This window comes from Coturnix japonica, chromosome 19 (assembly GCF_054131305.1).
Source record: "Coturnix japonica strain WE chromosome 19, WE-NBRP24, whole genome shotgun sequence".
NCBI classification, from domain to species: Eukaryota; Metazoa; Chordata; class Aves; order Galliformes; family Phasianidae; genus Coturnix; species Coturnix japonica.
The window spans coordinates 5199878-5215170 of record NC_140681.1 but is presented as its reverse complement, the minus strand read 5'-3'; the positions used below and the strand labels follow the sequence as shown (position 1 = coordinate 5215170).

At 47.8% G+C, this 15293-nt stretch overlaps 2 protein-coding genes across 2 annotated transcripts in view; both read right to left on the bottom strand.

Moving 5' to 3' along the window:
* Nucleotides 1–3: 3 nt before the first annotated feature.
* Nucleotides 4–5662, bottom strand: LOC107322877 (protein FAM83D-B-like). Its single transcript, XM_015881407.3, has 4 exons — nucleotides 5202–5662; nucleotides 3107–3274; nucleotides 2113–2237; nucleotides 4–1983 (listed from the first exon to the last, which is right to left on the bottom strand). The coding sequence occupies exons 1-4, from the start codon at nucleotides 5640–5642 to the stop codon at nucleotides 1104–1106; spliced, it is 1614 nt and encodes a 537-aa protein (XP_015736893.2). The 5' UTR covers nucleotides 5643–5662; the 3' UTR covers nucleotides 4–1103.
* Nucleotides 5663–5824: 162 nt separating this feature from the next.
* The window catches only part of PPP1R16B (protein phosphatase 1 regulatory subunit 16B), a 44379-nt gene continuing 34910 nt past the window's right edge, over nucleotides 5825–15293 (bottom strand). Inside the window, exons 7-11 of the mRNA XM_015881405.3 lie at nucleotides 14088–14213; nucleotides 13654–13729; nucleotides 12441–12570; nucleotides 11734–11902; nucleotides 5825–11053 (exon numbers count right to left, since the gene is read on the bottom strand). Coding sequence (XP_015736891.2) covers nucleotides 10532–11053; nucleotides 11734–11902; nucleotides 12441–12570; nucleotides 13654–13729; nucleotides 14088–14213 — 1023 coding nt within the window. The 3' untranslated portion in view covers nucleotides 5825–10531. The remainder of the gene's footprint in view (nucleotides 11054–11733; nucleotides 11903–12440; nucleotides 12571–13653; nucleotides 13730–14087; nucleotides 14214–15293) is intronic.

Genomic DNA, 15293 nt, shown 5'->3' with positions numbered 1-15293 from the left:
GCCTCCCGGCAAAGTGAATTTATTTGTAAACAGTGCATCGCTGCTGCAGGTACCAGAACAACCCGACAGTGCAACTGAGTTGAGAAGTACACACAGCAGAGGTTACAGAGTTCATTTTACACATTCAAACACCGCCCGACGCCAGCTCTTAAATACAAAACCATCCCAGAGAGGCTCTGAGCATTGCTTACTGCTGCCCCAAAGCGGGGGAGAGGGACACATGCTCTGACACAGCCTACAGCAGCAGCCAGACATTCACAAAGGGAGACTGTAAAGGTGGAAGTGCCACAGCTGATAGGATAGAGCACGTCTATGCTTCCATTACAGCCCAGCTGCTCTGGGTATTTTCCCAGTCATTTCTGCTTGGGGAAATGAATCTGACAGCTGAAATGTGCCATCTGCTGGACAGATACATCCATAAATAAGCAGGAGATATCTTAACCAAGCTGATTTCACTGCAGGATTCAGCCTGGATAGTCACCAACAGAGGCAGACAGGTCTAATAAAGAACAGCACAGGTCAGACCTCAGCAGGCACAAACACACACACACCTGCTGCAGTGTCTCTGCCAGGTGACTTAACCCACAGCCCATGTAGTGTTGAAGGTATTTTCAGAAGCTCTAGGGGCTCTCAGGTTCCCCAAACCACATTATTAATGGATAAAATAGAGACAGAGCAGGAAATACAGTAGTGGAAATAAAAGCCATTATTAAGAAGGGGAAATAAATGTTGATACTGCCATTCTGAGAACTTAAAGCCATAGCAATCCTAAAAACAAAACAAATACTTTCTAAGTCAAATATCCATAAGTACAGTAAACCTATACCACTGATGCTTATAAGGGGCACGTGCAAGTGGTTACAGTACACATGAAAAACCTCATTGCTTAAATTGCATAGTGTAAAACAAAGTGCGGGAAAGTGATGTGCACATGTATTAAGAAGGATAAAAGTACCAAAAGGAATTAGAAGAATCAGCAGATATAAAGTGATTGCATTTTGTGACCAGAGCTTTCATGCTCTGTATTCAGTGCAACAGTCATTTACTCCTAGAGGAGTGAAACATCCCGGGGGCTGTTGCAGGCTGGCACTGATGTTTCACCTCTACTTCAGGTTGTACCTTCCCCTGTAGTGGTTCATGTAGCTTTCAGGAACGTGTCTCCTCCAGGACAAGATATCCACCATGTGGCTGAGCTTGGATCTAATGGTGGAGTAGTGGAACTGCCTCTCCTTGTGCAGTTTTTGGAAGTACTGTGCCCTGTGAATGTTGGGGTATTCAAAGGACCGGAGAGAAGACAACGAGCTGGTAGAGCTTGTGCGAGACATCTGGGATGATGATGAAGATAGAGATCGCAGACTAGAATTTGATGAAGACTTTCCAGGTAGAAAAGATTCTTCTTTGGAAAACTTCCTGGAAAGCAGAGGGGTTTCCACATACTCATTTTCCCTTGTCTGTGTCACCGCAGCCTTCAGCAGAACTGTAGTCTGAGTCCCGGTCGTCCTTGTAGCAACTGAAGTTTGAGTGTCAGCTTCTTCTGTTAAAACATTGGTCTGCATGCCGACGTTACACATGGCCACTGCAGGCTGCGCTTCCCATGAGCCAGTCTGAGTTGATGCATTCTTTTGTCCCACCTCTGGATCGCTGAGCCACTCGTTACTCATGTGAAGATGTCCCAGGTTACAAGGTTTGCCTCCAGGAGCATCTTCGGCCACATCTAGATCTTCTAACAGTTTTTTTGGAGTACTAGACAACCTGGCAAATTCTGCCCTCAAATTGCCCTCCACAGTGTATTCTTTAGAGGACTCTATTCTTTTCTCCAGGTGATCAAATATACCACTGTTCCTACAGCTTGATCGGCATTCAGGATTGATAGGATTTGACTGGGCATAAAGAATTCGAAACTGCAGGTCGAAATGTTCAACCACTTGACCTGACAATAGCAGCAAGTTACTGCTGTTCAGCTTCCCGTCAGTCCACGTGAAACTGTTGAAAACAAACCAAGATTCTCAATTAAATTCCAGCACACTGCAACACGTAGTACCAGACAGCAAGACTTAGTGTAGAACCTAGAAGACTAAGCATCATTATGCACTAATGGATCCCAATACTTGCCTGTAGGAGCCTGTTGTCACTCTAATGCCATCAATCAACATGAATTTTTCATGGACTTTCCCAATAATTTTGGCACCTGATCTCGTGTAATAGATGTTCCCAGTGAGAGTTCGAACCCTCAACATCTGTTTCAGGAAAAGAAAAGGGAAAAAAAACTAGCGTCAAATTTCAGCTTACTCCCAAGACGTTTTGATCATTAATTCTATATAAAAGCAACAAGATTGGCTGTGGAACACAGGAGTAAAACAAGCTTCCTCAAACTGACCTGCAACTGAAGTCCTACTGGTTCTGTAGTGCTAACCTTGTTAGACCATAAAGGCTGTAGAGAGTTAACCTGGAGAGAATGGTGAGCTCTAACTCATTACTGTCCACAAAGCTGGGGTGCCTCCCAGCAACAGAAGCCCTCACTTGGGTCAGAATAAGCCAGGATATAACACAGTAATGTCAGCTTACATTCAGAGGAATCAAGTAAGCTACCTGGGTCACATCCTCCAAACCCTGAAGATAAAACATGTCCCCAATGCCACACCACCCCTGAGCATCCTGTTTGCTTTCCTTAGAGCTATTTGCCTTGACGAGCAGTTCTTTGAGCCATAGAATAAAGCTACTTAGATCTTCTGAAATTAAACACTTGGAAATAGCCACTTCTCCAGCAGGGACCACAGGGATCCACCCAGCACGTGGGGAGCTGCACAGTATGGCTGTCATTCCTATATGCAGGTATGTGAGGTAAAAAGTGTGAAAGTAAGCGTGCCTTTTCTGTGTGGTTTTTGATGAGTTTGTGAGAAATTTCACCCCTTTTGGATGCTTGCAGTACAGTCTCTAACCAAAGTGGGCCTTAACTTTCAGCACCTCCTTATTTCAGTGTCCAAACACCCAGAGTGCTTCAGACTTTTAAGGAAACCTGATGATTTGCACAGAGGTGTCTCTGATGTACAAAACCAAAGCAGAAGGAAAAACAAAACACCTCCACTCCATCACATTTAGTACTTACATTCTCCTTCTCAGGACAGACACCCAAGTTTTTGCACATCTCCAAGAAATAGGGCAGAAAGTCCTGATCAAGAAGGATATAGACAGGGACCAGGCGCTTGCTGTAGGCGTTCTGAAGGTCACTGAAGATATCGATATCTGTGAAGGAATCCATAACAAGGGCAATCACCTGTAAAGAGAAGCAGCAGTTCAAGGGCTTTAATTTACACAGGACAGAAGTGGCTCACATGGCCTCCTGCACAGCTGAACATCTACAAACATTCCCTGTTTTCTCTTCAGGCCACATGATAGAAAGGCAGCTCTGTCCCTTTACAAATCACCAAGGCAACACAGCCAACTGAATGCATCTCATGAGAGCCTGGGAAGAGCACGTTCTGGGTTCCCATCCAACACCTTCACAAAAAAGAAACACCCATCCACTCACAAGCAGATGCAGATTCGCCATCGGAGTTCTTTCCAACAAGCAAGTCCAAAGATGGAAAGATTTTCATTCAGTGCAGGCCACAGACAAAGCGTTCTTACATTTCTAAACAGTCTCTCCATTCAGAGCAACCCCACACACCATTTCCCAGATTCCCAGCCCTTTCACCTGGGAACACACAGCTGCGTGGGTGCAGACACAAAGGTTTGGCTTCGTGACTTACTGTTGTCCCACCAGATGAGCAACGAGAGCTGTTGCACTTACCTGCCCCTATCAGCTCACCTGGCACACACCCCCTGCTGTACACCAAGGCCCAGGCACACAGTGCTGTGTGTGTGGCACTGCTGGTGCTCAGAGGAAACATTTCCCACAAGAACAGACTCAGCTCTGCATTCCCACCTGAGCCCTGTCCTTAGGGGGTTGGCCCTAAACAGGCAATTCCTTAGTTATAAAACACAGGCAGGTTGCATTTCTAGATATAAGTTAGCTTATGCTTTTGCTCTCCTCACGTACAGCCTCTGGTCTTCTCCACTCTGTCACTTCTCCAAGTGCCAGAGCAAGATGGAGAAAATTAGGGCAATACTGATGAGATGAGGTAGGAAAGAAATTAAAACTGAACAGTAGGAACACAAATTTTTTGGGAAATACTGCTGCCTTCAAGCAGCAGCATCTGAGTTCTAATAATTAACAGAAATAGCAGCTAAACAGGATAGAAAAGCTCAAAATAAAAGTAGTTATAGGAGGTAGAGAAAACCCTCTTCTCTGTGCTGGGCTCTTCCAGGTGCAGAGATAAGGCAGCAATTGCACCCACCTCAGCCTAAGCTGGAAGGGATCCTCAAGGATTACAGAGCCCAAGCCCCAGCTTCACACAGCAGCACCCCAACCCAAACCCTATGGCTGACAGCAATGTCCCAGCACTCCCCGAGCTCCAGCAGCTCAGGGCCATGTCCATTGCATTCTGAGGCAAATCCTTTCCCTGCTATCTCCACTGTCCCAGCTCCATGCCTTCCCTTCAGGTTCAATCTCTGCTCATCAGAGTTCAGTCCCTCAAGGTGAGAGGGATCTCAGCAGTGCCTGAAGCTTTCCTACTGCCCACATTAACCCTAAGGATGCAGACACAACCAAACAGCACATCAGTCATTCATTTCCAGGGTGTCTGTTCTTTACCCACAAAAGCACTTCCCAGGCAGTGAGGAGAGCAGCGCGCCTGGCTGCTGCCGTGGTGCAAAGAACACGACAAGGAACAGCTCTATTGAAATACAGCCGTTCTATGGGGCAGTGCGATGATTCACCAGAGCCCATAGAGAACCCTCGGAGCGGCTCTTCCTGCACAACAGCCCCTGAGCCAAACCTGTGTCATGCTCATCGCTCACCTCGGTGCCACATGGCAGCACTGAGCCGGGCTGCCCCGCCCGGCAGGGAGCCGCGCTTTTCAATTTCAGCGGAGCCAATGGGACTGCGGCCGGGATCAGGAGCTGCTGCTGGGCGATGAGCTCAATTAACGACTCCCAGGGAACAGTTACCGCTCAGCGGGGCTTTCAGACCGCGCTCTGCATCAGCCCAAAGCCACGTGCTGCCTCTTTATGGCACAGCTCCATCTCCGTGGCACAATGACACAAACCCGAGCGTTCCTTCCTTCCCCCCCCTCGCCGCCGCCGTCCCGTGTGTCACCCACCTGCCGCGCGGATCGGATCTGCCGCCGCACCGCCTCCTTGCAGCCGTACGGGCTGTCCCCGCCGCCCGGCTGGAAGTGCGCCTCCACCCGCGTCAGCCCGCGGAACGCGCCGCTGCCGAAGCCCGGCCAGCCCAGCTCCAGCGCCGGCGGCTCCGCGTCCGAGCGCTCGGGGAAGTAGGTGAGCGACGACGCGTCCAGCGACGCCTCGGCCGCCGCCTCCTCGGCCGCGTTGAGCGGCACGGCGCCCCGCGCGATGGCCTGCACCTCGGGCTCCGACAGGAAGGGCGGCAGCCGCTCCCGCCGCAGGAAGGCCCGCAGCGCCTCGGGGCCGCCCGCCACCAGCTCCTCCAGCGCCAGCCGCTGCGCCTCGCTGTACGGCCCGGCCGGCTGCGGCGGCCATTGCCCGGCGCCCTCCTCCAGGCACTGCGACGCGTTGGCCATGGCCACGGCGGGCGGGCAGCGCCAATACAGCGCCGGTACAGCGCCTTTATAGCGCCTCTATAGCGCCTTTGAATCCAAACAGCGCCGCGCAACGCCGCCATTGGCCGCCCGGCCCGCCCCGCCCCGCCCCGCCTCCCATCTCCACAGCTCACCGCTGAGAAGTCCCACAAGAACCAGCAGCGTTTTCTGTGTTATTAAAAGAAATTTAATATATATATATATATTCTTTTTTTAAATTAAAAAATTCATTCTCTCTATTAAAGACGCGGGTCAATTGCTAATACTGTCAGACATACCCTTTTGGCATGAGTTTTTACATAAAATTGAAGATTCTATGCGTTGCTTCGATACGTTAAGAAACCACCTCTTCATACTTACAGTAACAACAAAGTCAGTTCCGTACAATATCAAATATCCATTAAAAAAAAAAAATTTAAATATATTAGACTCTGATTGCCAAAATGCCATTTTTATACACAAAGCTGCTAATACAATATACAGTCCTTAACGTTATTTTTCCTCACATAAGATACACCTGGTGGGGTTGGGCCTGCACACTCTGCAGCGGGTGGATGGGGTGAGGGTTATTGCCCTGTGCGGCTTTTGTACTGCTGTGTAACCCGTATCTCTGTCCTGGTGGAGGTCAGTGTGTTGGTGAGGTCAGAACACGCTCCTTCAGCGTTGGCTCCTCTACCACAGCTGCAATACAGCGCCATGTTCTGGGTCAGACGTTGCCTGAAGAGCCCAGTGATACCCAATGGGGACTGCAGCCTAGTGCCTGTGTGGGCAGGATGAACACAGCCGAAGAACAACCAGTTCTGATGTATGGCCATAAAGAAAACAGAACTCTGGATATTAACAGCACTCTGAGCATGTGTTGGACTCTGCTTGGTTAGAGCTGCTATACTGAAAGAGGTCAAAAAGATTTATTCAATTATCCTGATCCTTCCCATTCTGTGTGTTATAAACAGTGAACATGGGAGAAATGAACAAACAAAACCTTCAACACCTGGCACGCTCTGAACTGTTTTGCCTTGCAAAAGCATTTTAGAGACCAACAACAGAGTAATTTTAGCAAGTATAAGGCACAGAAATACCCACAGACACAGGGAGGACACCTTCCAGCAAGATGCACAACAGTTAATCCACAGCTCAGCACAGAACACTGCTGTTGCTTTCTCAGTTATTCATTTCAGGTAGTGCCAGCTGTGCTTCAGTGTGCAAGATTTGGGTAACCAGAGGTGCAAGATTAAACTAAAAGCACACTGAATGGAAGTTGTAAAGCCAGCTGGGAGATCATAAGTGCTTTCATCTGCAACCCTGTGAAATAAGACCTTGCTCAGTACACCAGAGAATTCACTGCCTCCGTCACAGATTGCACTGATTCCTTATTGCTGCTGCCCCGCCACACACTGCTCCTTCCCTACCAGGAGATGCTCAGCCTCTGGGTGCCCAACCACACCTGCTACAGCGTCGCACCAGCTGGAGTCCCTTCTTGGCAGAACAGAAGGTTGTAGGATTCCAGAGCACCACAGAAGTGACACTGAGCTAAAATCACATCAAAGGGTACACCAAGCACAGATCCAGGTCTGAAGTCACACAGATCCCAGCAGTGGTGCTTAAGCCCTTTTCTTGACATTTCATTGCTGGGACTTCCTCAGCTGAGCTCAGTAAAGCAGGGATGCTATTTTGAGAGACGCTTTATTTTTTGCAGCTAAGGCAAGTCTTTTGATGCAGAAAGCAAGGAAGACTCTACAAGCAGGGAGGTCATTCCCACATGTGGCTCTGCCTACAGCAGGCCAGCACTGCACTGCTCAGATCTCTGTGTGGCCTTCATGAACCACTACAACCTTAGGCTAATGCTGTTGAAGCGTGACTCTGAACTGACCTCAAATCTGTATGTAGAGCATTATTGAACCCAGAGTCACTGATTGTAGTGTAAAAGCCTAAATCTTCCTCTAATAAGCCAAGTGCTTGATATGCTAATCAACACAATTCATAGTTTCCATGGCTTTTTAGCAGAACAAAGATCTAGTGAATTAGCCAAGGTGCTTCTGCAATGTGCTTTGGACCTTTCCACTATGATAGCCTTTACTCAAACACACAGATATAGAAAGCACTACTGTTACAACACTGCTAAGTTTCACAATTAAGAGCCCTGCTCCTCGGGGTAAGCTCCTACAATGCACACCTAAGAACTTCTATGTGTACATGAATCCCCCCCCGAAGTCGGCCTCTACAAAACACGCTGCCAGAAGCAGGCTGAGTACCCGTTAATACAGAATCACTCATCCCAGACCTACAACCAGCAGCTCTGCAGGCACAACTATCAGCCTTCCCTGAGCTTATTTGCAAGTGCTCTGCGGGCACTGACCATTACATCCAGAATGTCACCGACACAAAGGTGCATATCTACCTCAGGTCACTGTTCCACAGTCCTCCCAAGTCCTACCCTGATGCAACTTCAGCCCAAAGCCAGAAGGAGATAAAGACATGGCTAAGAAACAAATCCTGGAGCACGTATCGATTACTGACTGTGCCATCTAAATGAGAATTGATTTCATCCAGCCAGACTTCAGTGAGCACACTACCTTGCAGTGGTAATGCTGGAAGAGTTTATTATGGCCAATTTTACAGTTACAACACAAAGACCAATTAAGGGAATGATGAATAACCTAGAACCTGTAGCATCTTTCCCCTGACAGTAAATCAATTGCTGCTTTGCTCAAGATCACAGCTAGAATTAAGAATTCCTGGGGCTTCACATATAAGCAGAGCGAGACAGCAATTAACTAAAATCTATTGGCCTAAAATGGACTGGCTTCCTACAGCTTTAATCTATCAGCAGCTCTCAGTGAAAGCAAACCTCAAACTACTTTGCACTGTTGCATTCAAGGGCCTCCTTTTCATTTATATGGAGTTACAGAGGATTCGATACACTCGATGGTACAAAACTGCTCTGAGAAGGAGAATGGTCCAACAGTGAAGGAAGGCATCGGCTGGGCTGAATTTGCACCATGTATTTTGCACCTAGTGAGTAGCAGCACCAAAGATCTGTACACTGAGCCCAGAGTTCTCAGGGGGATGGATGTGAGGAGGACCCCCAGCACCAAGTGAGAGCAGAGGCACCTGGAAGAACATCTTCCCCCACACAGTGACACACAGCTACACTTGGTATCATCTCAGATGGATTTTCTCTAGGTGATCAGAAGACTCACTGTTAACAACACTTGGATGCTGTATAGTCTGTTTAGTTGCCAAATTACCCTCTTTCTACCAGAGAGTGGCTTTTAATTTCCCTTGAAGTTAAGCACAAGAAGTATTTTCTGGTCTTGTACTGTTGTGTTCCAGTCATGAAGGAGCTCAGCAGTGCAAGCTGCCCGGCGCTATGTTAAGAGAAAGCCCAACTTCTCTGTTTTAAACATACAAAGAACCACTTTGCCTTTAACTGAATGAAAGTTTCAAAATAAAATAAAGTAAAATAAAATCAGATCAACTGCTGCGATTTCCCAGTTTGTTCCTAAAGCTGAGAAGGGGAGGAATGTTACACTGACGTCTACCAGCTGCAGCTAAAAGGCAGATGGATAGAAGCTGCATTTTCTGCTGCTTGGCACAACAGCATCACTGCAAGCAGGATTCAATCCTCTGCTGGCTTACAGAGACCCAGACACTCAAGCCTTGTTCTGATGGATGCTGATGACTTCAGCACAGAAGCTGGAAATAAAAGCAAAGAAGTCTCCTTTCCTGCTGCAATGTTCAACTACCAAAGCAATGATTTAAGTTACTCATCAGCCTAAGACTTCAGGTTAACACAAGGTAACACCTACAGAGATTAGAAATGCTTTCAGGCTTTTCTGGATTAGTGTAGACAAGCCCTTCCACTTCGCCCCTCCCGAGCCCCATGGTTCTGGATGTCCCGAAAGGTCAGAACACAAAGCACACCGCCCCAAGAACCTGTGCTGAGCATACAGAGTAAACAAACAATCAATAGGAAAGTGAGATCAGCAAAAGTCCTTTTCAGTTTTAAACAAATTGAAGTCTAAATAGTACAAATAAGTGTTTTAAATTATTTATCCCAATATAGACCTTTGTCAGTATTTTATTGCAGGAAAATTCTATTGCCAGGGCCCCTTATTGCAACGTCAGTTGTAAAGCCTGCTGAGCGAGGCCTGCTCCAGGAAGAGTTCTGCATTACACCTGATGCAGTCTGCAGCGTGAGTTTCGTTGAGCAGAACAGGACCCAGACAGGGCGCAGTTCCTGATGGGTGAGCTGTCACTGCAAGGAGACAACACCTCGCAAACTTCCTACAGCAAGTGCGGTATCTACACGTAGTATCTACACTTGCTTGTTGCTCAGCCCCTGGAGCTGCAGGATCCAGATGCATGGAAAACAGCTCTGTCCTCTTGCAAACCTCCCATCAGGCTGACCTCCCCCCTCCAGGAAGTGTGCATCACCAGGAGTGAGAATTCAGGTCTGAACTGTTACCCTCAGGAAGTTTGGTGGCTTGCAGCAAGAGGCTCAGATGCAAAGATTTTAATTCGGATCACTTCTTCTTTCCAAGCCCTCTCATGACTTCCCAAGATTGGGGAGAGACAGTGCACCATACCTTCTTCCCCAGGGAGAAAGATGTAGGTATCTTTATTTGTTTTATAGATCATATTGATGCGTATCCCTTCCTCTCCTGAGAGCCTTGCTCCGCCTGCATTACTCACTTGACTTCAATGGAAGTAACTAGCAGGGTAAAGTACAGTTCAAGATGAAGGAGACTGCCTCAGTCAGGACGTCCATAACCAGACTCTCCCCTTGGAATGCAAACAACCTGGCTGCAGTGATAGATCCTACCAGCCCACTCCCTTCTCGTTTCTTCCGAGGCGAGTCACAGGTGGAACTAGGAAATCCTGCAGCACCCATGCACCTTCTCTTCCATTTCCTCCATGGGAGCTTTGAATTTCAAGAGGGGCGGCTCCCCACTGGACACTGTGTAATACACCGAGGTCCCATTGGAGCTGTAGGGAGAAGTCCTGGATGCGATTAGGTGCGACTTGGCCTCACCCCCGTTCTCGGCGACTCCCCCAACACCGCTGCTAAAGTGAGTGCTGAGGAAGGGGTGGTTGAGGAGCTTGGCTGCAGCCCGCTGCCGCTTCAGTTCAGAGAGTGTCTGGTGGCCCTGCTCCTTGTAGGCACCCCAGAACTGCTGCGTGTCGGGGAGTGCGGGGCTGCCATAGGGCAGCACGTGGCCTGGGTTACCATCAGGGTCGGCGTGCATGCTCCACACATCCCCATTGGAGAAGGTGTATGGGTAAGTGCTGGCGGAGGCCATGAGTCCATTCTGGAGGGGGATTTCAGAGTCACACTGGGTGCTTTTGTTTGCTAACTCCGGAAACAGGGAAGAGCTCTCCAGCAGTGAATTCTGCAACAAGAAGACATTAAAGAAGAGCACCTGCCATCTGTTCTCCATCATACAGGTCATCCATGTGACAGCTTCCTAAACCAGCTCACACTCACTCTTTCATCCAGAGGTATTGCAGCAAAAGCACTGAATTCACCCACCAACTCTAAAGTGCCAGGAGCCCCAGCCAGGAACACGGAAATGAAAAGGCAGCTCTGGAGAGGCCTGATCCTGGCCTTTCATATCTAAGTGCTGTAAGCAAGGGGACAGACTCTTCAGCAGGGTTCTGCTGTAACAGGATAAGGAGAAATGCTTTCAAATGTAAAGAGGGGAGATTTAGCTGGGTTATAAGGAAAAGTTTCTTAAGAGGATAGTGAAGCACTGGCACAGGTTGCTCAGAGAGTTGGTGGGTGCCCCCATCCCTGGAAACACCCAAGGCCAGGGGATGGGGCTTTAAGCACTGATGGAGCTGTGGGTGTTCCTGTTCACTGCAGCTGGGGCCATATCTCAGACCTCCCCATGCCACTGTAAATCCAGAGCAGCCTTTCCACTGGGGTGAGATATTCCAGTTTAAACTAAATTTGGTCTTTTGCTTAAATCTGACAGATGAGGCTTATGATTTCTTTTCAGCCACCTCCCATCCCACGAGCAGTGTTACCCGCCCCCTGCTGCAACTCCACAAGACAGAAGAGATTCCTTACAGGGTCTGTGTTCTCCTGGTCAGACCGAGTCTCCCCAATTTCTCCAATGAGACCTGAGTTCCTTCCTTCTTCTGCTGCCCCCAGCTGCTGCCACACGATGGCCTCTTTCTCGCACTCCTTCCTGTAGAGGTTTGTCCTGTCGGAGAGGCTGGCCCTCCTCACCACCTTCCTGTTGGGAAGGAGAAGGAGCACAGGGCTGTGAGCAGGGCATACAAGTTCTCCTCACCCTGTAGCTCTTCTCAGCCTCTCCTCGTGCTTCCCAGCATCTCCCACTGGAATGTAATGTGAATTTAGTTTCCTGGCACCCACGCAAAGCAGACAAAGACACTTGTGTGGATTATTAAAGGTGGGAGGAATTTTAAAGAGTTTTAAAGTAATACTGCAAAGGTGGGTGATTTTCAAGGAAAGAAAAAGTGAGAGGTTTTCAAGAGCCACAGAGATGTGGCACTGAGGAACACAGTTAGTGGGCATGGTGGGATGGGCTGGGGTTGGACTTGGTGATCTCAGTGGTCTTCTCCAATTTTAATGATCCTACGATCTCACACAGCTCACCTAATGGCTCTACTCTGCAACCAGTGGAGTAAATATAGAGGGCAAAGGCCCAGGGGTTGTTTAGGGAGCATTGTGGTCAGCAGGATTGCTTTGATGTCTAGAAAACATAAAGACATTTGCAAATGGTGTCTGAAGATAACATCTTGGCCACTCACCCCCGGCTGCCGGTGCTGGACGTCCTTCGGCTCAGGGAGGATTTATGTCTCATCTGAGACTTCATTATCACATCGTGCTTGTGTTTCAGCTCCAGAAGTAATACTTTGAATTCCTCTTCCTCACACAGATCTAAGGGACACCCAAACCAAGCCACCAGTCAGAGCATTCAAATGTGGTGCCATTAACACCACGTTAATGGTTATGCCTTCCTAGTAAGTAAAACTCCAAATGCACCCAGGAAGGAGGGAAATTTAAGCAAAATACGCTTATGCACATTTGTCTCTAAACAAACAGTGGCAGGCACAATGGTTTGGACACCTAAATGGGATCAGAAAGCAAGAGCTACTCATTGTGGCTCAGCTTTGCAATGATCCAGCTATTCAGATAGACTTTGTTCTACATCTGGTAGCAGGCTGTGCCTTTTCCTATGAATGGGTGAGAGAGATATTGAGCAGTATCTCTGAGCTCCAAGGTGGAAGGAAAATAAATTGCCCTAATAATCAGACTGTACCTCCCCTGAGCGCAGCTTTTTTACTTAAGCCTCCAAAATTAAGGAGAACAGACAAAAGCAGAGCAGGTCAGGGTAGGAGACAAGAACTTCTGTCCTTCAGAACGAGAACAAGTGGATTTTTCAGTTAAGACTCAGAGAACCTTTTGGCAAAAGAAAACACAGCATAAGACTATAATACACTTGGCCAGGGCTGCCTCTTTGACACTTCTACTTCCAGTCTGTTCCAGGAACTGAGTATGTTTTTCTTCTCCAGCCCCAACAGGTTGCCACACTTCATTGCATCAAGGCAGAGCTGGAGGCATTAAGTCTTAGGGCTGCACTCAACAGTTCCAGAAGTGATACTCCAAGCCCTGCTGCTGTGGGGCACATCCAAGGCCACAATGCAGGAGTAGGAGACTCCAAAGCACAGGAATAACAGGATGACACGAGAGCAAAAAAGATAAAAACTCAGTGCTCAAGAAATTAATTTCTCTTTTTCTTCTTTCATGAGTAGGAGGAACTATTTCCAGAAATAATGAATCAGGCTCTTTAAAACTTCAGACCCCTTAAATTCCCTACAGCTGTGATTCTCGACATCTGAAAAATGAAACGTTAATGCTTCTGAAAGCACCATCTGAAGGCTTCGGTAAGCTTAAAGCAAAGAGCTTCTGAACACTTATCTTACTATCTTTGATCTCCTTTTTTAATCTTAGCAAACTCACCTATTGGCATCTCATCCAAAGATGTCCTGGCACTCAGGCTCGCCCCATGGGACACGAGTAACTCAGCCATCTGCATCTAAAGGAAGGGAAAGAAAGCCAGTTGACAGAAGTATTTGAGGCAATCATTTTCTGCCTCAAAACTGACAAGCTGGCAAAAGATAAGAGCCAATGGTATGCATACTCAGCTCGCCCCTCAAATTATTCTGGTATGTATACAATGTTAAACATAGTTCCCACCATTCAACCACACAGAGATACTCTCCCCAAGCTTTCTCAGCAAGAGGTTCTTTCTGGAGCTCCAGGGCTATCATCTGTCACCATGCAGCATGCCCAAGTCCTACCACAGATTGCTTCCATTGGCAGAGTGCTCCACAGTCTGTCCAGGCAGAAATCAATGTCACCCTCATACCTGACATTTGCATCACAATCCTTACCTGTCCCCAGAAAGCTGCAGCATGAAGAGGTTCCCAGCCGTCCCAGTCCTTCACATCCAGGCTTGCCCCCTGGTCAAGAAGGACTTCAGCTGCATGCAGATAACCATTGGCTGCGGCTATGTGCAGCTAGGAGACAAGGAAGAGAGAATGAGCCACCTACAAGGATCACAAATGGATTCTTTTTACAGCAAATTTCAGTGTAATTTTTGCACAGCATCGGAGTTTACACTTACACAGACAGCATGTTTTAAATTTGGCGGACTCATTTCCATCAGGTCAAAAGCACCTTGTTCCCATGACTGAAACTCAGCACTACCTGCATGTAATTCTGTTTGGAAGGCAAGTGCTTAGGATCACTTACACATATGGGTCAAAAACACCAAGGGCTGCAGATGTGACTTTCTGACCAACTGCCCAGCTTGCTTTAATCAGCGCTCTCTTTGTGTGAGTGCATTTCCAGTCCCTTCTGATTGCTTCTCCACCATATGAAAATCAGAAACGTTTACGTCTGTGGCTACTTCAAGTTAAAGGAATCTGGCTTTTTCAGATCCCAGCCTCCAGCTACACCTGCCACTCTGGAGACATTGCTAATTGACTGCTGTACTCCACCACAACACTTTGTACCTCCAAAGGTTTTCACAGTTGCTGCTGCTGCCTTTCTGAGCACAGCACTGACCTGGGCACTGTTCTGAAGGCACCTACTCCATTCACAGCTCATTCTTTTTCAGCTGTGCTGACGAGAAGCACAAAAGCTTCTTTTCAAGATGTTCCATGTGGATTCCACCACAGGAAGCTAAACACTCATCTGGTAAGACATTCTAACGCTTTCTGGCCATTCAGTTAATTTTTACATACATTTTATGGCACTGACTCCTCCTCTAGAGGTCACGTGGCTTAACAAGGAGTCAGTTAACACTGAAAAGCAGCCAGACAAGCAAATGTAGGCTTGAATCTGATGCTGAGAGTTGCTAAAACGATAGATAACTTGTTCCAAAAGGTGCAGGGATAGGCACTAAGCTGTGCCACCTCTGCTCATGAGCTGTACTCATTTATCCTACAGGTCAATACCAAAACAGAGAGAACAACCCAAACAGCTTCCTTGCTTCTCTTAGCAACCCATCCATGTTGCTGCTGTACAACTGCCTGCCACAGGGCAGGTTTCATCACCCACAGGCTGCAGGAAGGTGAGATGAAGCCAATGCAGTT

What these genes read in the sequence shown, in the direction of transcription:
- LOC107322877 (XM_015881407.3), bottom strand. Translation starts at nt 5,642, where the DNA reads ATGGCCAACGCGTCGCAGTGCCTGGAGGAGGGCGCCGGGCAATGGCCG. An exon ending in AGATCCGATCCGCGCGGCAG is followed by an intron (nt 3,275 to 5,201) that starts GTGGGTGACACA and finishes TTCTCTTTACAG; the next exon opens with GTGATTGCCCTTGTTATGGA. An exon ending in GTGACAACAGGCTCCTACAG is followed by an intron (nt 1,984 to 2,112) that starts GCAAGTATTGGG and finishes TGTTTTCAACAG; the next exon opens with TTTCACGTGGACTGACGGGA.